Raw genomic sequence first — 24,950 nt, 5'->3', positions numbered from 1 at the left:
GCCCGAAAGGAGGAGCATCCTCCTTCCCCGGGGGTCTGCTCCCTCCCAGCTGGGCTTGTCCCTCCTGGGAGCTCCATCTCAGAGCCCCGAGGGCCTTCCTGGCTTTTATCCTCATGGATTGCTGAGCCTGCTGCCGGCCAAGCCGTGGGATGGGGCCTGGGAGCTTCCCTGGAATGCTGTGATTCCAGAGCCAGGAGAATGCTGGAAAGTTCCCTGGAATGCTGTGGTTCCAGAGCCAGGAAACCCTGCAGAATTCCCTGGAATGTTCATCATCCGAAACCTGCAGGATTCCCTGGAATGCTGTGGTTCCAGAACCACATCTCAGGGAACTCCAGCACAACTCAGAGTTGCCCCAGCCTGGCTGGGATTCAGCTTTGTCTCTGCCCCCAGGGGATGCTTTTCCCAAGTGCAGGCTTTTTGTGGAGTGTTTCAGGGAGAGTTTTGGCTCCTGCAGAGGAGGGGAAGGGAATGGGAATGGGTGCAGTGAGTTGTGCTGGGTCCAAGAGCAGAAAATCCCCTTGGCTCCAGAGGGATGGCTCCAGGCTGTGGGTACAGGGCTGCAAACACCCCTGGGGGATGAATCCAGGCTCTGAGGGTTTTGAGTTCACCTTTTCCAGGGTGCCAGGGTGGCTCAGGTGTGTCCCTGTGTGTCCCCTCAGGTATTCCGAGAGCAGGCCATCGATGGGGAGACCCTGCCCCTCCTGACAGAAGAGCACTTACTGAACAACATGGGGCTCAAGCTGGGGCCTGCCCTGAAGATCAGGTCACAGGTAGGAAAATCTCCTCTCCCAGAACAGGTGAAGCTGTCCCTGGGGTGTCCAGAAACGTGGTTTATAGAATGTCATTTATTCAGCAATAATTCAGTTGCAATTCTGTTTCAAGAACGCTTTATTTGTCCTTGAAAATGTTCCATGGCCTCACCTGAAAGCTGTCACAGCTGTTTCAGGGAGAAACCACTGACAGAATTCCCTGCCCAGGGGCAGAAATGGATATTCCAGGCTGAGTGGTGGCAGGGAGTGACAGGGATGCAGTGAGGGAATAACAGGGAAGCTCTCAATGGGCTGGTTCCAGCCACAGCAGCTCCCTTCCCCCTCCCCTCAGCGGGACTCAAACCCAGAGCATCCCTGCTGGATCCTTTCCCTCTGAGTGCTGGGCAGTCCCTGCTGCCCGTGCTGTGCTGTGTGCCCTGGGATTGTCCTGCAGGGCTGTGGCAGTGCCAGCCCTGGCACGGCTCCCCAGCCCACGCTGCTCGTGCTGCCTTGGAACAAACAATGAGAGACTTTAGTGCTTTCCCTGCAGCCCTCCCTGTTTATGAGGGGGCTCGTAAAAAGGGTCTGTGGGCAATTGTTCCCCGTGGGTCAATTCAGGAGGAAATAAAACTCTTATGTTCCTTAAAAAACAAGAGAGCCCTGAACAGCTCGGAGATGGGGCTTGGGGCGGGGGGAATGTGAGATACGAGCTTGAAAAATGCCTTCAATTTCATCAATAGCATTTAAAGTTGTATAACCAGGCAGGGCTGGGGGTTGGACGGGGGGAGCAGAGCCCCGATGCTGCTCCCTGAATAATGTCCCACTTGTCTGGGTCCAGCAGCAGCCCCTGGTTTTGGTTAAGCTCAAATGGGAAGCAGCTGTGGAGGTGCTGGCAGGGAGGCAGGAGCTGCTGCAGCAGGGAGAGGTTCAGCAGTTTTGTTTTCCCTCCCTGCCTCGGCCCTTTGAAGAGCAATTCCTGCGGCGCTGCGCCCTGGGCAGAGGGAGAGCAGCGCCCTGTGAAGTGTCCGTGGGTAGGAGGGCAGGGATGAGCCCGGGCCCCTCAGCTGGGCTGTCCCAGCACACCCAGGGCAGCCCTGGGGCTCCAGCAGTGCCCAGGAGCAGGGCTGCAGGACAGAATCCTTGAGGAGAGGAGAGGAGAGGAGGAACCGGCCCTGCTCTGGTTTTCAGGGGCACTGGGATGGGGTTGCTCCATAGAGATCAATCCCATCCGTGCCAGCCCTGCCATGGGGGGACGCTTCGCACTGTCCCCGGGTGCTCCAGGGTGTCCAGGCTGCCTTCGGACACGCCCGGGGCTGTTTGAACGCTTCTCTCAGCAGCAGCCCCGGCGTCCTGCACGCCGCTGGGTGCTGCCCCTCTCTCCCACCCTCACCCTGTGTTTCCCGTTCCCGCAGGTGGCCAAGCGGCTGGGCCGGGTGCTGTGCATGGCCGGGTTCCCGCTGGCGCTGCCGCTGCAGCCGCCGGGGCTGCGGCCCCCGGAGCGGGAGGCGGCCCCGGGCGAGCTCCGCCCGGCCTCCACCGGCAGCGTGGCCTCGCCCTTCGGCGGCGCCGCGCCCAGCCGGGGCTCCCCGAAGCAGGAGAACGGCAACGCCGCCCTGCTCGGCGACACCACCAAGCCCCCGTCCTAACGGGGCCAGCGCCCCCGCCGCGGGAACGGTCTGTTTCGGGTGGTTTTTTTATTTTGGATGCGTTTGCTTTTTTTTATTTGTTTGGGGAAAATAAAAGAAGAACCACGGAGATTTCTGAACTGTCAAAAAAAAAAAAGAAAAAAAAGATTGAAAGGGAAGGAAGGAAAATGATCCAAAGATGTTGTCGTGGGACGACGCCAAGTGAAGAGAAGGATGCTGGAGGATGGAGGCAGCGTTGCCGTCCCTTCCACGCTGCTCAGTGGAGCTGCAGAGCCCTGCAGGGAGGCACGGACAGGCTGCTCTCTGCCTCCACGGGGAGGGGAAGGGGCTCTGCTGCTGCCCCAGTACCTCGAGCAAACAATCCCAGCCACGGGCACCCCAGCCAAGCTCTCCTCCTCCCTGCAACCGGGCTCACGTCCTCATTCAGGTGTTCTATGCATCTCTAGCAACTTTGAAAACAATACCAAAGACAGACAAAAAGGATAAAAAGACAAAAAAAAAAGAGAGACAAAAAAAACAAAAGGACAGAAGGCAAGTTCCCGTCCATGTTTACTTCGTGCGGATGGTACAGAGCCACCCTGCCCTGGCACGGGGGCCTGGCAGTGCCCAGAGAGGGGACGGTGCCCGTGCCCCAGCCCTGCAGGGCTGGATGGATTTCCCTGGGATGGTCGGGCCCAGGAGCAGCAGCTGCTCTCGGGGAGGAGGCTCCTGTGTGCGCAGCCTTGCTCCAGAGGTGGCTCAGTGCACACCTGGCTGCTGGTTCCAGAGGCGGCTCAGTGCACATCTGGCTGCTGTGGCCCACCAGACAGACCCTGCCCCCCCAGCCCTGGCTGCAGGGAGGGGGCCAGGCTGAAGCAATGGGCAGAGTTTTTACTACTGTGAATGAGCTGGGAACTGCTGGGGGTGACCTCCTGTGACTTGTACAGTTGTGAGCAACAATCACATGTGGTACTTTTCTCTCCCTCCCTCTCCTCCCCCCCCCATCCCCTTTTTATTTTTGGGTTTGTTTTTTGTTTAAACGTTGCACGTGCTGCCGTTTTTCTTACAGAATAGCTTTGGTGGTACTTTAGCTTCTTTATATTGTAAAAAAAGGAAAAAAAAAATTCATTATCCATCACATCACGATAAAAATGCTTTCCAGCAATCAATTTAAATAAAAAAGAAAAACACTTAATTTACAGATGGTACCTGGCTTTACCCAAGCAGTCTCTGTCCTTCCTTTCCACATTCCTGCCTGGAATCCCATCCAGGCTTGGCTCCCAGCTGGCACAAGGCAGCCAAGTTAGAGCCAGGAGAAAAAGGGAATTCCTTTCTCTTTGGGAATGACAGGTAAGTTAAAATCCTCTACAAAGTGATTTTTTTTTACAGTTAAAGTGGTGCAGTTCTCACCTGGGCAGTTTCCTAAATTATCGGTTTTGCCTTTCTTTATTCCTTCATGCCTGCACGTCCCTAACCCAAGAAACTTTAATTGAAAGTTTCCTTCTGCAGCACACCTGGGGCAGCTTGAACTGATCAGGGCTTCCAGGGAAGCTGCAAAGCTCTGGTGGAGTCTCTGCAGTCCTTGAGGCACTCTGGGCACCAGGAGGGTTTGGGGATGGCCCCAGAGCTGAATCTGGGGTGGCTGCTGGGGCAGAGAGGGGGAACCTTGGACAAGCCCTCACCCTGCCCTTGCTCAGCTCACTCAGCAGGAGCTGCAAGTGAACCCTGTGCTATTGAAAGCAGATTTTAATGGGGTTTTATTCCCTCTGCTGAGCAGTTTGGCTCGGCCTCGGGTTTATTGGTACCAAAAGCAGAACTGGTAGAAAGAGCCGGAGAAGTCCAAGTTGAGCTGCAGAGTCCAGGCTGTGGATGTGGGGCTGGTCCCAGCTGAGCTCCAGGTGCTGCAGGGCTCGGGCTGGACAGGGCTGGGCTGCTCAGTCCTCATCAGAAAACTCCAGGTCCTGCACCAGGTCCTCCCCTCCCTGTGCCAGCTGCTGCAGGTCCGCGCGGGACAGGCCCCGGGGGCAGCTCCGCCTCTGCTGGGCACCCTGGGCACCCTGGGCACGCTGGGCTCCTTCCCTGCCCTCCTCTGCTGGGGAGAGACACCGCGTCAGGGATCCTGCCTGCCTGCCTGCCTGCCAGGGGTCACTAATTAACGCCAGGCACTCATTAACTCATCCTGGAGAGCCCTGCAGGGCTGGGCACAGCAGCCGTGCCTGGGGGGCACAGGAGCCCAAAGCGCCCCACAGGGGCAGGAACAGGAGCCCAAAGTGCCCCACAGGGGCAGGAACAGGAGCCCAGAGTTCCCCCCTGGGGCAGGAACAGGAGCCCAGAGTTCCCCAGGAACAGGAGGCCAGAGTGCCCCACTGGGGCTGGAACACCAAGGGAAATCTGGGAGCTCTCCAGCAAGGAAAGGGTTACCCCGTGCCCCTGTGCCCCAGGTGAAGGGTGAGGGCACCCTGGGGTGGCACCTGCAGGGTCTGTGTGCACTTTAACCCCTGTGCAGCCCCTCCTGGCACCCTGGCAGGACAGAAAGCCCTGGTGCTGTCAGCAACTCCCCACTCACCCTCTGCCTCGCTGTCCTCTTCCAGCTCTTCCTCCTCGTCCTCCTCCACCTCGTAATTTCCTTCTTCATCATCATCCTCCTCCCCAAACTCCTTGCTGCTGGCTTCTGAGCTGTCATCTGAGGCCGTGCCCTTCCCTGAGGGGTTCAGGGTGTGAGTGAACACGAGCAGCAGCACAGGTGAGGGAGGGAGCTCAGGAGGGCCGGACTCACCCAAGGGCAGATTTCTCCTCATTTCTCACTGACATCCCCCCAAAGGCACTTCCCTGTGCTGCAGGGGCCCAGCACCTCCTCCTGAGCCATTCCCAATTCCCAGCTTTCCCTTTCTGCCAGAAATCCTGCTGGCAACAGGAGAGCAGGAGCCTCCCCTGGATCCACAGCACCAAGGCGGGGCTGCAGATTCCCCTCCCTCCCTTCCTGCCCTTCTCACACACCCAGGACATCCCAAACCCCAGGGAACTCCCAGATTCATCCCAAACTCTGTGCTCAGCTTCCAGGCAGGCTGCACAATTTCCTGTGGCCCTCTCGTGGTCACAGCCAGGTGACACCAGCCCCTGCTCTCCGGCATTTCTGGGCTCCTTGGGAGCATCAGGCAGGATAACATGAATGACAAAATTAAAGAAATTAATCAGAATTGCAGCAAGGACAGGAGCAAAGGTCCCCGTGCTGGTGGGAGCCCCTGCCATGCACAGAACCTGCTCAGGGATTGTGGAAAGGGAAAATGGGGGACTGTGGACAAGGAAAAGGGGACTGTGGACAAGGAAAAAGGAGCTGTGGACAAGGAAACTGGAATTGTGGACAAGGAAAAGGGGACTGTGGACAAGGAGAAGGCAAGCCCAGCCCCAGCCCTGTACCTTTCACAGAGAATCCACCATTCTCCTCCTCAGAGTCACTGTCCAGCTCAAAGAGATCCTTGAATTCCTTCTTATCCTCCTCCTTCCTCTCATCCGGCCTCCTGCGTTTGATTTCTGGGAAGTTCAAGTCCTCAAGCTGGAAAGCAAACAAACCCCAGCGTAGGAGCAGCCCTCACTGGTGCCGTTGAGTGCCAAAGGCTGTGTTTAGAGGCAGAACTTGGCTCTGCCCAGAGCAGCTGGGGCTGTGAGCTGCCAGCCAGACTTGTGAGGGTGCCCGGGGTGAGGGGGGCTCACAGAGCTCTGCTCTGCATTGATCCTGCCCTCACAAACTGCCTTAGCTCTTGGAACATGCAGGGATGAGGATGAGGATATCCGTCCATGGGGCACCTCAGGAGCAGCAGATCCTGAGCCACCCCCTGGGTTTGGGTGCAATTTCAGCGTTCCAGGTGCTGGGGATGCTCAAGGGCTGCATCCGTGCCCTGCAGGAGATGGATGGGCCCGGGGCCCCTGGGGCAGGCAGCCAATATCATGCCATTAACTGCCCTCCATTGACACCACCTCGGTGCTCTTTGCACCTCTCCGGAGGGGGATTAGGGGCAGGATTTACCTGCAAGGGCTCAGGCCAGCAGGGCAGAGACAATCAGAACGCAAATGAAACCCCAAGTGCTCTGAGAGCTCAGCCTGCCTGGCTGCTCACCCCTCCTGGGAGGCACTGGGGCACCAGCACACACCGGGGCTGGCCTGGAAATGCTCAGCTGGCTTGGAAACGCTCACCAGGGCTGGCCTGGAAACACTCAGCACTCATCTGCTGCCCCTGGCACCCCCAGAGCAGCCCAAAGCCTCTCCAGCCCAAGCACAGCCACCCCCAGCAGCCAGAACAGCCTGAGTGGGAGAGCACAGGCACAGGGGCAGGAGATGGAGCTGTGGCTTTGCTCCTGCAGCCAATTCCAGCCATTTCCCCCAGCCTGCCCAGGGTTATGGTCCCCAGCTGGGCCATATTGATCCTGGGGCTGAGCACTGCCCAGCAGGGATGGTAGGGAAGGGAATAAATCACCCTCCACCACCGCAGGGGCCTCATTTTAAATCATCATCATCATCATCATCATCATCACCATCCTCCCCCTGCTCTTCCTGCCACAGGGGAGAGGCCTCTGCTCCTCCCTGTCTGTGCTGGGAGCAGCTCAGGGCTGGCTTTGAAAACCACCCAGCCCAGAGGTGCCAAGGAGGAGATTTGGACAGCAAAATGGACAGAGGCACGGCCAAAGTGCTGCTCTCACCTGCCTGCCCCCACGGCTGGCATCCACCCCAGGCTGCTCAGAGGGCCCCAGGCTGGTGTGGGCAGGAAAGGACCCCAAATCTCCCCCAGCCCCATGGCAGGGCCCCCTTGCACTGCCCAGAGCCTCCTCCAGCCTGGCCCTGCACTGTGCAGGGATGGGGCAGCCCCAGGCTGGTTATGCTGCAGCCCCACCAAGGGCTGAAAGCGTTTGCCACAATTCCCATCATTTCCATCATTCCCCCCATTTCTGGGGCACAAGGCAGGCTCCTGTCCTGGCAGCAGGGGTTTGCCAGCTGGGGTTCCACATTCCCACAGGGAAAAATCCCCATTTGCAAAGGCAGCTCTGGGGGACATCAGCACAACCTCAGCACACCAAGCACGACCTGGTGCTGGCTGAGCTGTGCCACTCCCCCATTCTGAGACCCCTCAGGATGGGCACAACATTAACCCAGCGTGCTCTGGAGTGGCCCCAGAGGACTGAGACCTGCACTGGCACAGCCCACAGCCCTGTGCTCATCACACACAAGCACTAATTAGCTAATTAGGGGGCCAGCCTTTTAATCCCCAGCTAGAGGGCTGCTATCTGCAGGGACTCACCAAGCTGATTAGTCCCCATCCCATTAAAAAGCATTGGGAAAAGCAAATGGAATGGGCAGGCAGGGTCAGAGCTGCTGTCTGAGGCAGGCTGCAGCTCCCAGCCAGGCTGGCTTTCTTTTTCTCCTGTTATTGCCTTTCTTCCCCAATGGCTGCTAATGGGACATGGATTTTCCCAGCCCTAATGGGCCTCATGGTGTTCCCTCTCCTGCTGGGGCTCACAAAGCTGCATCATTAAGGCACCAGTCCCCACCGAGGCACATAACAGCCCCATTCACCAGCAGGGCAGCCTGCAGCACAGCAAACCCCAAATCTGTCTGTCTCTGAACACAGCAACCCCAAATCTGCTTCTCTTTGAACACAGCAAACCCCAAATCTGTCTCTCTGCATTGCAAATCCTCTCTGAACAGAGCAAACCCCAAATGTGCCTCTGTCTGCTGAAAGCAAACCCCAAATCTGATTTTTTCTGAACAGAGCAAACCCCAAATCTGCCTCTCTTTGTACAGAAAAAAACCCTTAAATCTGCCTTTCTTAACAGGAAAAAGACCCCCAAATCTGCCTTTCTGAACAGAAAAAAATCCCAAATCTGCAGAGAGCTGCTCCAGCAGCAGGGCAATGTCCCACCACAGCAGCAGGGCCAGTCTGGGGCAGGAGCTTGGCCCCACTCTGGGCTGTCCCTGTCCCCATTCCCAGGCTGTCCCCCTGTCCCCATTGCTGTCCCTATCCCAGCACCCCGTTCCCTGGCTGTCCCCAGGCTGTGGCTCTGCTGTCCCCAGGGTCACACCCAGGGTTTGCTGCTCACCCTTTCCTTGCCACTGATCTCCAGCTGGATCTCCTTCTCCCTCAGCTTCTTCCACTGCATGTAGTACCTGCTCAGGGGCGTGCCCTCCTCCTTCAGCTGCTTCTCCCACTGCTCCTGTGGACAAAGGACACACACACACACATTCCAAGGGTTTCCAGGCTGTTTCCAACCAGCACAGGCAGCCAGGGGCACACGGTGGGGACCCTTCTCCAACCCCATTTTCCCAGCTCCTGGGTCAGGAGTGGTGGCACTGGGAACTGCCCCCCAGGCCTGGGCACTGCAGGAACACACAGGGAGCCAAAAACTGAAGTGGAAAAGTGTCCGTCCCTTGTCCCCAGGCTGTTCCCAGGCTGTCCCCATGCTGTCCCCAGGCTGTCCCCATGCTCACCACAGCAGCTGTGCTGGCCACCCCAAAGGTCACTCTCTGCCTCCTGCTGCAGATGTGGGCTGAGTTCTCCTGCAGCTTCTCCAGCAGCTGCCTCATGGGCCTGCAGTAGTTGGCCACCTTGCACTCCTTCAGGAAGGATTTCAGCTGCAGGAGGAAAGGGACAGGAAGAACTGAAGCCATGGCAGGGAGCCTTGTCCCTGTCCCTCCAGCACACCCCAGCTGCCAGCACAGCACAGCCCAGAAAAATGGGAATTGAGAGCCAGACCTTCCCTGCCTCCCCCAAAGCACAAAGAAACCACCAACACAATTCCTCTGCTGCTGAAGCCTGTCTTGCCCTCACCCTCCCCTCCTAAAATACTTATTTTTTATAGGTGCTGCATATTTATCTCCACTGAGAGATGCATTTGTCATTGGATTTATCTCACTTGAGCCCCCAGCTGCAGCCTCAGATCCATTCCATCGCTGCCACATCCACTATCATTGTTCTTCCCTTGCAAAGGTGTCACCAGAAATGCTGCAGAGTCCTGGGCTCTGCCAGGGCACTCTGGAGCTGTGTGCTCCACAAAGTGTCACCAGAAATCCTGCAGCACTCTGGGCTCTGCCAGGGCACTCTGCAGCTGTGTGCTCCCTGCACAGGCCCTGCTCCATCCCTGCACAGCCCCTGCTCCATCCCTGCTCCCCTCACAGTCCCACCCCTGGCTGCCACAGAAATTAATGGAACCCAACGAGATCTCAGCCCTGGCTGGAGAGGCAGGGACACAACCAGGGCAGTAAAAGAGGACAAAGGACAGAGAGGGGAAAAGCAGGGTCTGTGTGTGCTTTTCCCTGCTCTGCCAAACGGAGCAAGGGGATCTCAGCAGAGTGAAGCACTCAGCACACCCACGTGTGTCTGTGGACATGGCACTGAGGCTTCCCAGCCCAGCCCTGTCATTGCTGGGGCTGCTTCTGTCCCAGTGCCAGCCTCAAACACCCCAGAGCAAAACCCCAGAGCAAAACCCCAGCTGCTCTGACTGGAAGTGCTGCAGGGGAGCCAAACCCTGCCCAGCTCCCTGCTGGCACAGGGACATTGCCCTGGGACAGGGCTGGGGACAGCAGCAGCAGAGAGCTGCTGGCAGGGCAGGGCAGGGCAGGGGCTCTTGCCCCCAGCCCCTGCAGGCAGAGACCCCAGGGTCAGCCCTGGGCCAGCAGCAGCAGCAGCAGCAGCAGCAGCAGCTTTGAAGTGCCTCCCATCCCCACTGGCTCTCCTTTCATCTGCCAGGGCCTCCTGCCTTGCAGCAGAGAATTTGGGAAGCAGAGCCTGGGAAGCTCAGCCCAGCTCCCCCCAGAGCAGAGGAGGAAGAGGAGGAGGAGGAGGAGGGACACGGCCGCTGCCAGCTGGAGCAGCCCAGCAGGGAGGGAGGCAGGCTGGGCACACATGGATGGAAGCAGGGCTGGGCTGGAAGCTCTCCAGCAGAAAATCCTCTCCCCAGGCAGCTTTTGGGAGCCAAGGGCAGCCCCAGCCTGGCAGACACCCCGGGGCTGTGGGCAGAGCAGCCAGGCAGGGATGCAGCAATGCAGGGATGCAGCAATGCAGGGATGCAGCAATGCCCTGCACAGCTCCCAGAGCTGCTGGCTGCAGCACAGGGCTGCCAACAGGGGGGACAGGCACAGCCACAGGCTCAGGAGCTGCTCTGGCTGCTCACACAGGGGCTGCCAGCTCCCAGCAGCCAAGGCAGCCCTGTGCCAGCCCGGGGCACGCAGCCAAGAGCCTGGCACATGCCAGCCCCTGACAGATGCCAGCTCTCAGAAAGGATGCAGAGTTCTGCTCCCCAAACAGCCTGTGGGGCACAGCCCCAGCACCAGGGACACCCCAAACAGCCTGTGGGGCACAGCCAGGGCTCCCCCAGCACCAGGGACACCCCAAGGTGTGCAGGGGCTGGTGGCACACAGCAGGACAAGCACAGGTTCGTGTCCCCACAGAGGATGTGACAGCAGCCAGTCCTGAGGTAAAAGCAGAGGGAATGAGGGAACACATCCCAACAGTGGCACACTGAGCTGGGCTGTCTGCAGCTCCAGGTAAGGGAGCCTGAGAAGGGAGGGAAGACTGGGAAAGGGAAGATTGGGAAGGGAAAACTGGAAGGAGAGATTGGGAAGGAAAGATTGGGAAGGGAAAGATTGGGAAGGGAAAGATTGGGAAGGCCAGACTGGCAGGGAAGATTGCCATCTTGTGGAGAGCACCTCGGGGAGGCTGAGCACAAGGAAAAGCTGGGGCTCAGAGCAGGTTCTGCTCCCAGACCCCACAGCAGCAGCTCTGAACGCCCAAGAACTCAGCTGACTTCACCATCCCAGCCCCATCCCAGAGCAGTTCTGCAGCCTCTGGCTCCCAACAGGTGGCAAACTCCAGAGCACCTTCCCCTGCCTCCAGCCTAACTGGATGGGATGCCTCTGTTCTCCCCCAAAACACAAATAAAACTCAAAATAAAAATTAAGCACAGGTAAATGGCTCTCCTCTCATTCTGAGGGCCATCCTGAGGTCACTGCTAGTTTAAATCATTCATCCCACCCTGTGCACATCCATGGCACCCCCAGAGTGCCTGCCCCCTTACCTGGATGACAGTGGGCAGAACCAGCTCTGGGAAGCCAATGCTGTGGGCTTGGCCATGCAGGTACTCCAGCAGCAGGTCATAGAGCTGGTCAATGAGCCCATCCTGAGCAAGAGAAACACAAATCACGGGACTGGGTACGACCTGAACCCCACAGAACTCCTACAGCACCCAAACCCAGCCTGGGAAAGGCGTGTCCAGCCTTTGGGGACAGGGACATGGAGCACATTCCTTGTCACAGGGAGCCCAGGTCCCACTCACCCTGAAGGCCTTTTCCTGCAGGTTGGCATTGGAGAGTTTCAGGATCACAGCAAAGTTGATGGGCTTGGAACTCATCCGTCCTGGCTTCTTGTTGAAATCGACTTGCTGGAAAACCTGGGAGAGAAAAAAAAAAATAAAAAAAAGAGTGTAAAGGTGATCACAGCACAAATCAACCAGCACACAACTCAGCCAAGGGCAGGCAGGTGGTGGCAGAGCCAAGAAAACAATCCAGGAGCCCCAATTCCTGCTCACTGCCCCACAGCATTCCCAAATATCCCAGGCAGGGACAGGGAGGGAGCAAACAAAGCCCCACCTGAGGCTGTGGAGCCCTGGCTGTGCAAGGTGTGAAGAGGAAACCAACACAGGCAAGGGCACAGGAAGCTGGGGTTTGCTCCTCAGCCCCACTCTGTCACGGTCAGAGGCTGCACCCCAGAGCTGGAGTGGGGTTTGGAGCTGTCCCTGAAGGTGAGGAGAGTTCCAAAGCAACACAAAGTGATGTTCACACCAAATTCACTACTGTCACTGAAATCACTGTCCCAGGACACCTGATCCAACCACTGGTCTGAAGCAAGGTCCCATGTGGCCATCAGGGAAGGCTCCAATGTCATTTAAACATAAAAAAGCCACCAGCTGATGACATCTGCTGGCACCCAGAGAGGGCTGAGGAGCCCCTCCTGCTCACCCACGCCCTGCAGCAGCCCCAGCTCCTCTCTCCAGTGCCCAAACACTGTGGGACTGCCCTCCAGAGCAGGGAACCATTTCCCTCCCTGTGAGCAGCAGCAGCAGATCCACCCGCAGCCCATCCCCATGGAGGGCATGCAGCACAGGGAGGCTGACAGCAGGCAGAGGCTGCTCAGGTCACAGCAGTGCCCCCAGGCCACAGGAGCAGGAGGCTGCTATTGATTCCTGACATTTTATTTGTCAATCCAGGTTCTCTGGGAGGGAGGGACAGGAGTGCAAACAAAGAGGCCCTGCCTGGGGGATCGATGGCACAAACCTCGTTATGCACAGTTATTTCTGTGGCCCAAACACAGCTATCGATCCCCAGCTCAGCCTCTGGGGCTCCCTGGCACCCTCCAGGCAGGCAGGGGAGGGCAGCCAGGGGCGCTGGCAGGGCCTCAGGGCAGGGAGGAAGTGTGGCTCCCACGCTGAGGGTGCAGCCAGGCTGGGCACGGCCTCACTGATGTCCAGGAAGCCTGGGGGCAGGCTGGGAGGGGATAATGAGGGACCAGGGCCACAGAACCTCACCAGGAAACCACAGGCAGACTGAGGGCAGGACAGGCAGGAAGGAGAGGGATTCGGGGATTTCTGGCACTCCCAGTTGCCACGTGGGGAGCGGGCAGGGAGCTGGGACGCAGCAATTCCATTTTCTCAGCTCCCAGGCCTCCTTCAGGAAGATATGTGTAAGCTTTTTTCATTCTTGAAGTGTTTTTTCCTTCCATTTCCCACTGTCTGCAGTCAGGAACCACTGTGCCCTCACCAGAGATGACCACAGCAGCAGGATGGGGCTGGGGAAGAATTCCTGCAGCTCTGAATTCCCCCTGTGCCTGGGGGGCCATGCTGCGCCCAGCTGCCCCAGGCACAGCTCCCACACAGTAAAAGCTGAATTCCAGCTTCCCTTTTCTTTTTCCTCAGCAATTGTGGCGCTGCCTGCCAGGGCTCTGGGGGAGTGGGAGCCCCGAGCTGCTGCTGAGGGCGTGCAGCAGGCACCAACCCACCTCCAGGATGAAGGGCAGCACGGGGATGAAGGTCCTGGTGCTCTGCGACAGCAGCGTGAGGGCACGGATGCAGTGCATGCGCAGGGGGTAGAACCGAGACGTTGGCACCAGCCTGGGCAGCAAAAACAGAGAAATAAAAAGAAATAATAATTAAAAATCTTAAATAAAAATAAATTAAAATTAAAATATTGAATAAGAATAAATTTTAACATATTAAATAAATAAAAATATATGAAATAAAAAGAAATAAAAATGTTAAATAAAATTTAAAATATTAAATAAAATTAAAATTTAAAATATTAAATAAAACAAATAAAAACAAATATATTAAACAAAATTTAAATAATAAAAATAAGAAATAAAAATAATAATATTAAATAAAAAGAAATAAAAAATATATTAAATAAAACTATAATAAAAATATTAAACCATTAAATAAAAAGAATAAACAGTAAATAGTAAATAAAAATAAAAAAATTAAATACAATTAAATTAAAATAAAAACATTAAATAAAAATAAAATATTGAATAAAATAATAAAAATACATTTTTACAATATTAAATAAAAAGAAATAAAATAGTAAAAAAACCTAAATTATTAAATAAAAATAAATAAAAATAAATATATTAAATAAAAATAAATTCAAATAAAAATAATAAAAATATTAAATAAAAACACAGTGCCCGTCCCATGGAGCCACAGCCCCCAGAGCTGCCACTCTGCCTCCTCCACAGCCCAGCCTGGCTCCAAGGGGATCCAGGTGGGATCTGACTCTGTTTTCCCAAGGCTGGAATCACAGAATCAGGGAATGGTTTGGGTTGGAAGGGACCTAAAGCTGATCCAGTGCCATAGCAGGGACACCTTGCACTGTCCCAGGCTGCTCCAAGCCCTGTCCAGCCTGGCCTTGGGCACTGCCAGGGGTGGGACAGCCCCAGCTGCTCTGGCACATCCATTCCAGGGCCTGCCCACCCTCAGGAGCAGGGATTTTTTCCTGCTCTCTCATCTGAAGCCCCCTCTCTCAGTTTGGAGCCACTCCCTGTGTCCTGTCCCTCCATCCTTTGGAAATCCTCTCTCCATCTCCCTTGCAGCTCCTTCAGCTCCTGGAAGGGCACAGTGAGGTGACCCCAAACCCACCTGGGGGGTTCCCAAGCCCCCAAAGCCTCACCAGGCAGTTCCTGCAGCTCATGCCAAGCTGCTCAAACCCTGCTGGGCCTCACCCCATGCCCTGCCCCAGCCCCAGCCCCTGGGTGACCTGCAGGACAGGCAGGGAGGTGCCTGGATCCATCCCAGAGCAGGGGGGTGCCAGGGGGATGTTTGCATCCTCTTATCTGATCGTTTAAATCTGCTTATCTCCATCACCGTGGGGAGCTCCTCCAGAGCTGGCTTTAGAGCTGAGAATCTGGTTAGCAGAGCTAACAGGATTTGGGAGATCACCCGAGATCCCCAAATTCCCTCAATGCTAATGTTAACAGGCACCTCAGAGCACAAACATTTCATCCATCTGAGCTGATGTGAGGAGGGAATTCTCAGCAGACACCCTGAAAACAACAACTGTGGCCCACTTCTTCCAGTCCCAACAAACAGGCACCAAAAATGCAGCTTCTGAATGCATTTACAGAGCTGAGGGTGAGGATTTTCTGGATCATTTTCCTTGCAGTCACAAGGATAATCTGCCCAGGTTATTCAGGCTGAGACTTCTCTTGTATAAAGAAGAAAGAATAACCCACATAACACCAAATAACACACCAAAGCCGAGCAAAGAGAACGAGGAACCCCACTCACTTGATGCAGCCAATGATGACCTGTGTCAAGGGGTAGATGAGGGGCTCCATGACCTCACTGGGGTGGATGGTGCTGAGAACTCGACACCAGAAGTACAGGCAGTGGATGTACTGCCAGTTGTACACTGACTGGAAGTTCTCCTGCAGGAAAAATAAAGGCAGAAAAGTGAAAATGTGGCATTTGAGAGGTGCTCACTCTGCTCCCTGCCCAGGGAGGAATAACAACGCTGGAGCTGCCATCCCCAGGGCAGCAAATTCACTGGTACCAGTGCCTGAAGGAAATGAAGTGAATAAAACCAGGCTGCTGTGCTAAGTGGGGCTGCTTTGAGAAGGAAAAGTTCCCAACCTCACAGCAGGGACTGGGATTGGCCAGGGACAGGGAACCTGAGCTGAGCACTGGAGAAGGGATCAAACAGCACTTTTGGGGAATCCTGAGCTGAGCAATGCAGCAAATATCAGCCCAGCACTTCTGGGGAATCCTGAATAATAATAAAATATAAAAGCCCAGCTGGAGCAGGATTCCCTGAAGGAAACCCTTCCCTCAGTCCCGCAGCTCTGCAGGTATTGCCCAAACCAGCAGACTGCACTCACAAGGTGCCTCAGCCCCCATTTGTGGTTTTTCCCAGATTTCCAAGGCCCAGCTGATCTCTCCTGCATGGAGCAGCAGGATGATGCACAGTCCTGAGACAGGCACAGAATGCTTAACTGCAGCCACTGGGTCAAGCCTTGCAGCAGGGCCCTGAGCCAAGGCACAGCTGGACGTGGCAGGGCTGTGCCAGCTCAGCCCAGGTCACTGGGATGCACCATAAGATTTTCTCAGCTCCTCCTGCACAGAGCAGACGAGCAATCTGCTCTGGTAATCACCTTCCAGCACCATCCCTGCCCATTCAGACAGGCTTAGTGCTTGCATTTGGACACTTTGGTGGTGCCATGCCCATCTGAAGGGCCACGAGCCCCCCCAGCTGTGAAATCAAATGGATTTACTTCTTGTCTGGGCCACAACTGAGGGTGTAAGGAGCCAGTGCAATCCAATTAGGGGATCTGCAGCCCAGACTTCATTTATCTCTGCTTATTTATCCCTATGTCTGACAGGCCAGGAGATTTAGCTGGGCACCAACCCTGCCCTGTTTGGGGGCAGCTCAGCAATTAATCTGTGGGGTCTGTTTTGCTAAACAGGACAAAATCCAGGATTAGCAATCTGACTCAGATTTCCCAGGTCACACTGGAGGTGCCTGAAACCAGGGCTGCTCCCAATGCTCTGAGCTGCTTTGTTAAGTCCATTGAACGCCCCAGAATTTGCTGGGGAGCTGCAACACCCCAGGGTGGCCTAGGAAGAGCTGTAAAACCAGCCTAGGGCTAGTTGCAAGGAAAAAGCCACAGAGACAGCCATGTTGTGGCAGTTTTGTGTTCCCCTTGGGACGCCTTCTGCAGCTGCAGTGTGCCTGGAGCTCTGCGCTTTGTGGTTTCCATAACCCTACCCACATGTGCTTTACCTGCTTGTTTCACACCAGAGGCTGCTGCACACTGTGATATATTCTGCTTACAATGTGCCATTTCTTCCTCAGCACTGACAGAGCCTCCCTCAGGCTCCTGTCCTGCCCGTGGTGTATGCCATGTCATAAATCCCCTCTTTACGCCTGTACCTGTGCCCAGCCCCGCTGCAGGGAGCCCCAGGAGGATGAGGATGAGGAGGGTGCCCAGCAGCAAATCCCCTCTTTACACCGGTAACTGTGCCCAGCCCTGCTGCAGGGAGCCCCAGGAGGATGAGGATGAGGATGAGGAGGGTGCCCACCTTCTTCCTGAGGGTCATGGCGCTGCGCAGGTGGATGGCCAGCTGGCGGATGTAGATGAAGCTGTGCTGGTAGGACGTGGCGCTGTCCAGGGCCAGCATCTCCGTCAGTGTCCTCTGCATGAAGTTGATCATGGGCAGCACGTTGGGAGAGGTGAACCTGGAGTTCTTCACAAAGGCAATGTACATTTGCTGCCAGGGGAAGAGGATGAGAAAGCAGCGTGTAAAACAGGAGTAAAAAGCATTCTGGGACTCCTCTGCCCCTCCCAGTGTGACCAAACTGTCACCATAAGCTCAGGTTAGAGACTGATGAGGCACACTCTTCTTCAAGCAGTGAAAGAAGTGAACTAATTATAAATTAAGAAGAAAATTAATTATAAATATTTAATGTATTAATAGAAATAATACATATATTATTATTTAATAGAAATAATAAATACAAAGCACTTAAAATAAATAATATGTATAAATAATATTTAATATAAATAAAAAATATAAAGCATAGCCTGAATTTACACAGTTTTCTATAACTATTGTTCCTAATTCTAATTGGTTGGTAACCAGCTGTTACCTTGTCTGATTGCTCACTTCACTAGGTGGTTGCACGCTTGTGTCTCTTTCTAGATATTGTTTGCATTTTTCTTTCAATGATTCAGGACAGTTTTTACAGATGCTGTTAACAGTTACAGCCTTGGAGAATAAGCACATTTTCACTGTTATAGGATTTTATTCTTATGGGAACTCGTCAGGCTAGCTTAGCTAGGCAAGTTCCCATCAGAATACTCATACTCTCTTAGTAAGGCCTAAACTAGGTTTTACAAGGCCTTTCTTCTGTAAGGTTTTGCTTATATTTAACACCAAACCAGGGCTGAAGTGCTGCTCTGATCACAGAAAGGAGTAACCCAGCCTGTCCCTTCTGCAGGGGAGACAGGAGCTTGGCTTGGCCATGTGCCCAGCACTGCTTGGCAGCAAGGGGACAAGGCTGCAGGAGGGGCTGCACACCTGGGGATGGCTGGGCACAGCTCTCCTGCTCAGTGCCACTGTGGCAGGCAGGAAAATACACCTGGGCACCCAGCTGGGAGGCCAGAGCAGCTCAGGAGGATGGCAGCACCCAGGAACCTGGGGATGCAGATTCATCAACACCAGAGACCCCCCTGCTCAGTCTCTGTGCCCCCAGCAGCAAGGGCAGCACTGGGAAGCAGGAACCACCCTGACCTGACAGAATTTCTGCCCTCTTTGGTTCTCTGGAGGCTGCCAGCAGTGGGAAGCAGGAATCCCCCTGAGCTCACAGAATTTCTGCCCTCTTTGGGTCTCTGGAGGAGCCAGCAGTGGGAAGCAGGAATCCCCCTGAGCTCACAGAATTTCTGCCCTCTTTGGGTCTCTGCGGGCTGCCTGCATCACCTCCTGCACCTGCTCAGCTGCAGCTCAAGGCTCTGAGGTATTTGCACACAACCTGAGGAAGAAAAGGTGCAGAGCTCAGCAAAGCCAGGCTTACCTTGAGCAGGGGGCTGAGGTAAACCTCCTTCTTGTGCCTGCAGATCTTGTTCAGCACCAGGAAGGCCAGGACCCTGACTGTCTCCTCCCCTGTGCTCCACAGAGTGATGGTTTGCTGGGACAAAGCACACAGACAGGTGAGTGAAGGCACACAGAGCTCCTGGCTGGCCACACACAGGCCTGAACCTCTGTCCTTCCCAGCAGAGGTGACACAGAGGTGACACAATGTGCTCTCAGTCAGTCACTGGCAGCCCTCCTGTCCTCACACTCTGGCTGGGACACCACACACACAGCCCAGGCTGATGTTCCCATGGTCAATAAAGGAACCTGTCCAAAACCAGCACCTCTAAACAATACTCAGCTTTCATTTGTGTGGTTAAACACGCATTTGAACTCTCCTGAGTGACTCCATCTCCCCCAGGAGCACCCGGTGCCCCCACACCCAGCCAGCTCAGCTGCAGCAGTGAAGAGTCCAGCACAGAGGGGGCTCAGTGCAGGGCTGCAAGAGCCCTCTCAGAAACGCCTGCAGCAGCTGGGAGGCGTGCCAGCCTCCAGCCCTGCCTGACTCCAGCCATCTCCAGCACCAAAGGCTCCCCGGCTGCTTGCAGAGCTGCAGTTTGCAGTCAATGCCACCCTGCTGCCCCCGTGTCCCCCACACCTCCTGTGCTGCTGCTCACGCTCAGCAGCTGAGACTGAGCTGCCACAGAAATATTCCACCCCCAGCACAGGCATTCCCAGGGCCTGGCAGCAATCCCTCCATCTGGGAGGAGGAAGCAGCTTCCCAAAACACCTCCCTGGGGAGCAGCAGCACCAAACAGAGCCACCCCCACAGCCACCTCAGCCTGGCATCACCCCGTGGCACCTGCAGAGAGGCAGGAATGCTCTGCAGGAACAGCAGCAAAGCAGGGGACTCTACAGGGGACTGCCTGCCAGGGGGTGCAGCCCAAACACCACAAATGCTCAGCTGAAGGAGGGAAAAGCACCTCAGAGGCCAATGGCACATCCCAGCTGTGCCCTTACCTTGAGCAGGGCCCGGCACTGCTTGGGGAAGGACAGGTAGTATGGGACTGTGGAGTTGACGTGCTGCAGGACTGCTGCACCCACTGAGGCCTCTGTCAGGCAGGACAGCAGCTGTGGAGGAGAGAGAAACACCCCAGTTGGCAGGCAGGGCTGTCACCCTCCTGTGCCAGCCGAATTTCACCGGTTCCCAGCACTGCTCGGCCAGGAAGGAGCTCACACAAACCCAACAGTTGGATCAGGGCAGGAGCAGAGGGTGAGAGCTGCCCTGCAGGTCCCTCAGCCTGGGACTGGGGGCTCCACTTTATTATCTGCAGTGCAGGACACCAGAATGGCCAGGGCAGAGGGGAAAGAGCTGCCCTGCAGGTCCCTCAGCCTGGGGATGGGGGCTCCACTTTATTATCTGCAGTGCAGGACACCAGAATGGCCAGGGCAGAGGGGAAAGAGCTGCCCTGCAGGTCCCTCAGCCTGGGACTGGGGGCTCCACTTTATTATCTGCAGTGCAGGACACCAGAATGGCCAGGGCAGAGGGTGAGAGCTGCCCTGCAGGTCCCTCAGCCTGGGACTGGGGGCTCCACTTTATTATCTGCAGTGCAGGACACCAGAATGGCCCAACTCCCCCTCAGTCTGCACAAGGAAACATGACCTGAGCTGCCTGGCAGCACGCTGGATTTCTCCAGGATTTCTGGGTGGGAAGGTGGAATTCTCTGGGTATTTGGGTCACCTCTCCCTCAAGGAAAGGCTCTGACAAAATGTGAGGAACCAAACCTGTGTGTGTGCAGCTTGTCCAGCTCAGCTCACTGCAGCAAACCCAGATTCCAGTCAAGGTGAGCTCCAGGTGACTCTGAGAGGCTCTGCCTGATGCAGCCCCAGCTGCTGGAAGCAGCACAGGCATTTTGTCCACAGTTAATTTGCCTCCTCACCCTCCTCCTCGCTCTGCAAGGATTCTGGACTGAGCAGACTTGGCCAAGGACACCAAAAGGAGAAGATTTTGTTCAGAAATGGTGCCAGAAAACCCACAGTGGTGAAGGCTGGGGCTGAGGGCTCTCAGGAGACAGCCCAGGGGCAGGGATTGCTCCCAGGGACTGCATTCCCAGGGACTGCATTCCCAGCTTTTCCCTGTCTGCAATGCTCTGCTGCTGGAGAGAGGCACCACAGCTTGAGAGAAAAAAAAAAAGAAAAAGCAAAAAGCTCTCCTGATCCAATTGCTCTTTCTGCTAAGTCATTGTGCCAGCTCCCAGCTGAGGCACAGCAGTTCCTGGTTGTCACTCCTGGCATCCCTTCCCTCAGTGCTGAAGAATCAGTGTTGGTTTGCTTTTAATATTCCAATTTGGGGATACTAACAAAGCAATCTCAAAATAAAATTAAGTGGGGGCAGGAGTTTCCTCCAGAAATAATCCATAAATCATCTCTGAAACACCAGAAATTTCGCATGGGTGGGATGGAACTTTGTCATAGTCAGAGATGCCTCATGTGAGATCACCAAGAGAACATCTCAGAGTTTGCCTCAAGTGCAGAGATCACAGCACCAAAAACTGAATTAATGATGCAGAATGCAGAACACACACTGCAAACTCCTTTAAAGCCTATTAAATATTAATCTGCCAGACAAATTAAACAGAGAGAGCTGCCAGAATGTTAATTCAACCCTTCTTTACTGCCTTACCTACTCTGACCCAAGCATCCTCTGAAGCTCCACGTTGTTAATTGGACCAAGTAATTCCAAAACAACCCAGGGAAACAATGAACACAAATCTCATGGGGGCAAACCCCACCTGCCTCACCCCAAAACAGCCCAGCAAGGCACAGACTGACCCACAACCAGAAAATGATCATGTTTCTTACCTGTATGGTACAGCCAAGATAAACTTTGATGTCCAGTCGTAGCTTTCCCCACAGGGGGCTGGTGGAAGGGAGAACCATTCTGGAAAGGAGCAAGAGCTGGGTTTAGCTTTAAAAAAAACCCAAATAAATCAGATTTCAGCAGCAAAATGAGCAGTGAGATCAATTCCTTCTTCCTTCTTCCTTGGGGGAAGCAAAGGAGAGCCCTGTGAGCAGCAGCAGGCACTCAGTGCTTGGATGAGCTGGCATCCCTTCCCCAGGTCCAAAGGCAGCTCTGGAAACCCCCCCAGCTTTCCTGAACATCCCAAACCCCCCAGACTCACTTGAGCTTGTTCTTGGGGGCTTTGGGGAGCAGCAGCTTGTGCAGGAGGTGGAACAGGTCCCGGATACAGAAGGACACCAGGGCGTTGAACACTGGGTGAAACAAGGCAGGAAAGCACTGTAAGTGATTTTCCATGAATTCTGGCTTTCCTCATGGGAAAAGGGGACCCTGGGGAACTGAAACCAGTGATTTCCACGGCAGAACTCCTGCATTTCCTTCTAGAACCCCCAGTCTGCCTCATATTCCATTTTTTATCAAAGATCAGCAGACACAGGGGCCACCTCCCCGAGGAAACAGCACCAAAGCCACCCTTGAAGGAAAAGCTCCCAGAGCAGCAGAGCAGGACAAGCTCCTGGATGCACTGAAAGGGTGAATAACTCCTGCCAGGGCTCATCCCAACTCCCCCAGATGATTCCCCTTCCCTCACCTGCAGTGTCAGTCACCTGGAACTTGCTGGGGTCACCACCACTGTCCCCTTTGGTGGTGGCCACAGCTGCCTTGTAGGCCTGGGTGATCTCATGGAAGAGCTTTGGGGTGAGATTCCTCTGGGGAGAGAAGAAAAGGGGGTGTTAAGGGAAGCAAGGGATCTCCTGGAGCTCCTGACTGGGACAGGGGACTGGAATTCACTGGGAATTTGATGGCAAACAGAGCTCCATCCTCAGGCATCAGGGCAGGGTTAACAAACTCAGTGCCCTCCCTGAAATTGGCTTTGAATTGCTGAGGCTGCTGAAGGAATTAATCAACAGCAAGCACCTTCAAATTTGAGCTTCATTCCCCTCAGCTATTCCATCCTGCTAAATATGGCACTAAGAAAGCTCCTGGAGCTGCCAGAGGGTAAAAACCCCAAATTTGATCATTCTGGCCTCTTCTGAGCCACACTTCTGCAGCTTCCCCCTCATATGGGATGGCAGCACTTGAATTGTACAGCCCAAAGTCAAGCTGAAGGCACAAGAGCTCTGGGGGCTGGGGACAGAAATGTTGTGCCAGATGAACAAACAAACAGATAAATAAATAAATAAATACATACATAAATAAATAAATAAATAAATAAATAAATAAATAAATAAATAAATAAATAAATTTTATGCAAGATAAACAAACAGACAAATTTTGTGAAAGATGAACCAATAAATAAATAATTTTTGTGCCAGATGAAACAATAAATAAACAAACAAATAAATAATTTTCGTGTCAGATGAACAAATAAATAAATAATTTTGTGCCAGATGAACCAATAAATAAATAAATAAATACATAAATTAATTAATTTTGTGCCAGATGGACCAATAAATAAATAAATAATTTTTGTGCCGGATGAACAAATAAATAAATAACTTTGTGCCAGATTAACCAATAAATAAATAAATAATAAAGATAAAAATAAATAATTTTTGCACTGGATGAACAAATAAATAAATAAATTTCGTGCAAGATGAACAAATAAATAAATAAATTTTCTGCCACATGAACAAATAAATAAATAAACTTTGTGGCAGATGAACAAACCCCAAGCTGGCCCTTTTAGAGGCAGAGAGGAGAACCCCCCAGTGCTGTGTGCTCCCACTCCCTGCTCACCTGGGCAGCTTTCTTCCACTCCTCCACCATCTTCAAGCTCACATGGATGAGGGAAACTTTCTTCCTTTTGACTTTTTCTTGCTCTTCGTCTTCATCCTCATCCTCGTCACTGGCTTCCTAGAGAGAGCAGCAGGAGGGACTGAGGAGAGGTTTCTCCAAGCCCTGGCTGGCCCCAGCTCTCCCTGAGCACTGCTGAGGAGGGAGGCAGGCAGGGCTGGTGGGGAGCGCTGCCCCCAGCACGCTGTGCCAAGCAGGGATGCTTCAGATGGAACGAACACCTGATGGGGTGACAGCCCAGGGTATGGGGAATGAATCCTCCCTGTGAGGCTGGCACAGGGAACCTGGGGCTGCTCCACCCCTGGAGGTGCCCCAGGCCAGGCTGGGCAGGGCTTGGAGCAGCCTGGGCTTGGAGCTGGATGGGTTCCAAGTCCCTTTCCAGCCCAAATCACTCCGGGCTGGCACTGGAACACAAACACTGCCCATGGCACTGAGGTGTGTGATGCCAGCAGGTACCTCCAGGGTGTCAGGGGGTCTGTGCAGAGCCTCCTCCTCCTCTGAGCTGTCCGAGGCGTCAAAGTCCAGCAGCTTGCGGTCGTTCTCCTGCAGGAACTTGTAAAACTCGGGGTCTCTGTCCTTCAGCCTGGAGAGCTGATCCTTGTGCTCTGACGCCTTTCCCTTCTTCCTGCTGGGACAGAATAAATGGTTCATTAACTGTTCATTAACTGCTCGGAGCTCTGCTGAGGCTGGGACAAGAACATTTCGTTAAGGATTAAGAAATCTTGACAGCAAGATACCAGACTGCAGTGGGATAGATGGAAACACATGGAAAAACCATCACAAATCTGTTCCTCAGTTCCTCAGAGTAGCTGCAGAGATGGGGACCACACCATTTCCCTGGGCAGCCCCTGCCAAAGCCTGACCACCCTTTCCATGGAGAAATTCCTCCTGATGACCCCCCTGAGCCTGCCCTGGTGACACTGAGGGTGTTCCCTGGGAGCAGAGCCCCGCCTGGGGCTGTCCCCTCCTGTCAGGGGCTTGTGGAAAGCAGAAAAATCTCCTTTTGTGCCGGCTGAGCGCCTCTCACCTGCCCGGCCGCGCCTGCAGCCCCTGGGCCGCCTTCCCGCTCGGCCGTCTCTGCCTCGCAGTGCCATTAAGGGCCCGGCCGCCTTCCTCCTCCTCATCCTCCTCATCCTCCCAGCCGCCGTCATGCTCCGAGTCCGAGCCGGCAGCGAGGAACTCGTCCAGGCTCAGCTCCTCCAGTTTTCTGCGGGGGACAAAAGAGTGTGAGGGGGGAAAGGAGCGTGTGTGAGGGGAGAGACAGGAACGTGTGTGAGGGGAAGGCCCATCCCGGCGTGTCCGGGCCCGCTCCCGGCTCCCCTCCGGTGCCGCGCTCACCTCCTCCCGGGGGCCGCCATGCTGCCTCCGCCACGCGGCCGCCACTTCCGGTCCCGGCGTACAGCGCGGGCGCGGCGGGGCGATCAGACCGCGCCCACAAATATGTAAATTTAGCTCATTTTCCTGTTTAGTCACGCCCCATAACAACACTGGCTCCGCCCCTCTGTGTTGGCCCCGCCCCTCCCGCCGATCCCTCTGTCCCGGGCATTCCCGGGCAGGATGGGGGCCAGCGAGGGACGGGAGGGAAAGGATGGGATTGTCTCCCTTCTCTGCAGTGCAGAGCCCGTGCCCCGAGTGCCCTGACCAGTTCTGGGCCCCTCAG

General features: G+C 54.7%; 2 protein-coding genes across 5 annotated transcripts in view; one reads left to right on the top strand and one right to left on the bottom strand.

Moving 5' to 3' along the window:
• SAMD11 (sterile alpha motif domain containing 11) overlaps positions 1-3,578 on the top strand; it is a 66,790-nt gene extending 63,212 nt beyond the window's left edge. For all 3 annotated transcript variants that reach the window (XM_063176687.1, XM_063176686.1, XM_063176688.1), the window contains exons 13-14: positions 660-770; positions 2,162-3,578. In XM_063176687.1, the coding sequence (XP_063032757.1) occupies positions 660-770; positions 2,162-2,395 (345 nt within the window). In that variant the 3' untranslated portion in view covers positions 2,396-3,578. The remainder of the gene's footprint in view (positions 1-659; positions 771-2,161) is intronic.
• NOC2L (NOC2 like nucleolar associated transcriptional repressor) lies at positions 2,928-24,670 on the bottom strand. Of its 2 annotated transcripts, none has more exons than XM_063176689.1 (19): positions 24,629-24,670; positions 24,318-24,497; positions 23,747-23,918; positions 23,234-23,350; positions 22,086-22,203; positions 21,660-21,750; positions 21,340-21,418; positions 19,498-19,608; positions 18,479-18,592; positions 16,987-17,175; positions 15,196-15,335; positions 13,413-13,524; positions 11,695-11,808; positions 11,437-11,538; positions 8,852-8,995; positions 8,464-8,577; positions 5,792-5,927; positions 4,941-5,075; positions 2,928-4,463 (listed from the first exon to the last, which is right to left on the bottom strand). In XM_063176689.1, exons 1-19 carry the CDS (start codon positions 24,646-24,648, stop codon positions 4,309-4,311), a joined length of 2,343 nt encoding a protein of 780 aa, XP_063032759.1. In that variant the 5' UTR covers positions 24,649-24,670; the 3' UTR covers positions 2,928-4,308. The 2 variants fall into 2 exon arrangements, with proteins under 2 accessions (XP_063032759.1, XP_063032760.1); XM_063176690.1 differs by having other exon boundaries at positions 23,747-23,915.
• Positions 24,671-24,950: the final 280 nt, after the last annotated feature.

Source organism: Melospiza melodia, chromosome 26 (assembly GCF_035770615.1).
Source record: "Melospiza melodia melodia isolate bMelMel2 chromosome 26, bMelMel2.pri, whole genome shotgun sequence".
Taxonomy (NCBI): domain Eukaryota; kingdom Metazoa; phylum Chordata; class Aves; order Passeriformes; family Passerellidae; genus Melospiza; species Melospiza melodia.
This window is presented reverse-complemented; position numbering and strand designations above follow the sequence as displayed.

Coding starts and splice junctions, on each gene's coding strand:
- NOC2L (XM_063176689.1), bottom strand. CDS start 24,648: ATGGCGGCCCCCGGGAGGAG. Junction 23,919..24,317: donor CTGCAGGCGCGGCCGGGCAG/GTGAGAGGCGCT, acceptor ATTCTGTCCCAG/CAGGAAGAAGGGAAAGGCGT. Junction 13,525..15,195: donor GTCATCATTGGCTGCATCAA/GTGAGTGGGGTT, acceptor TTTGCTGCCCAG/GCTGGTGCCAACGTCTCGGT.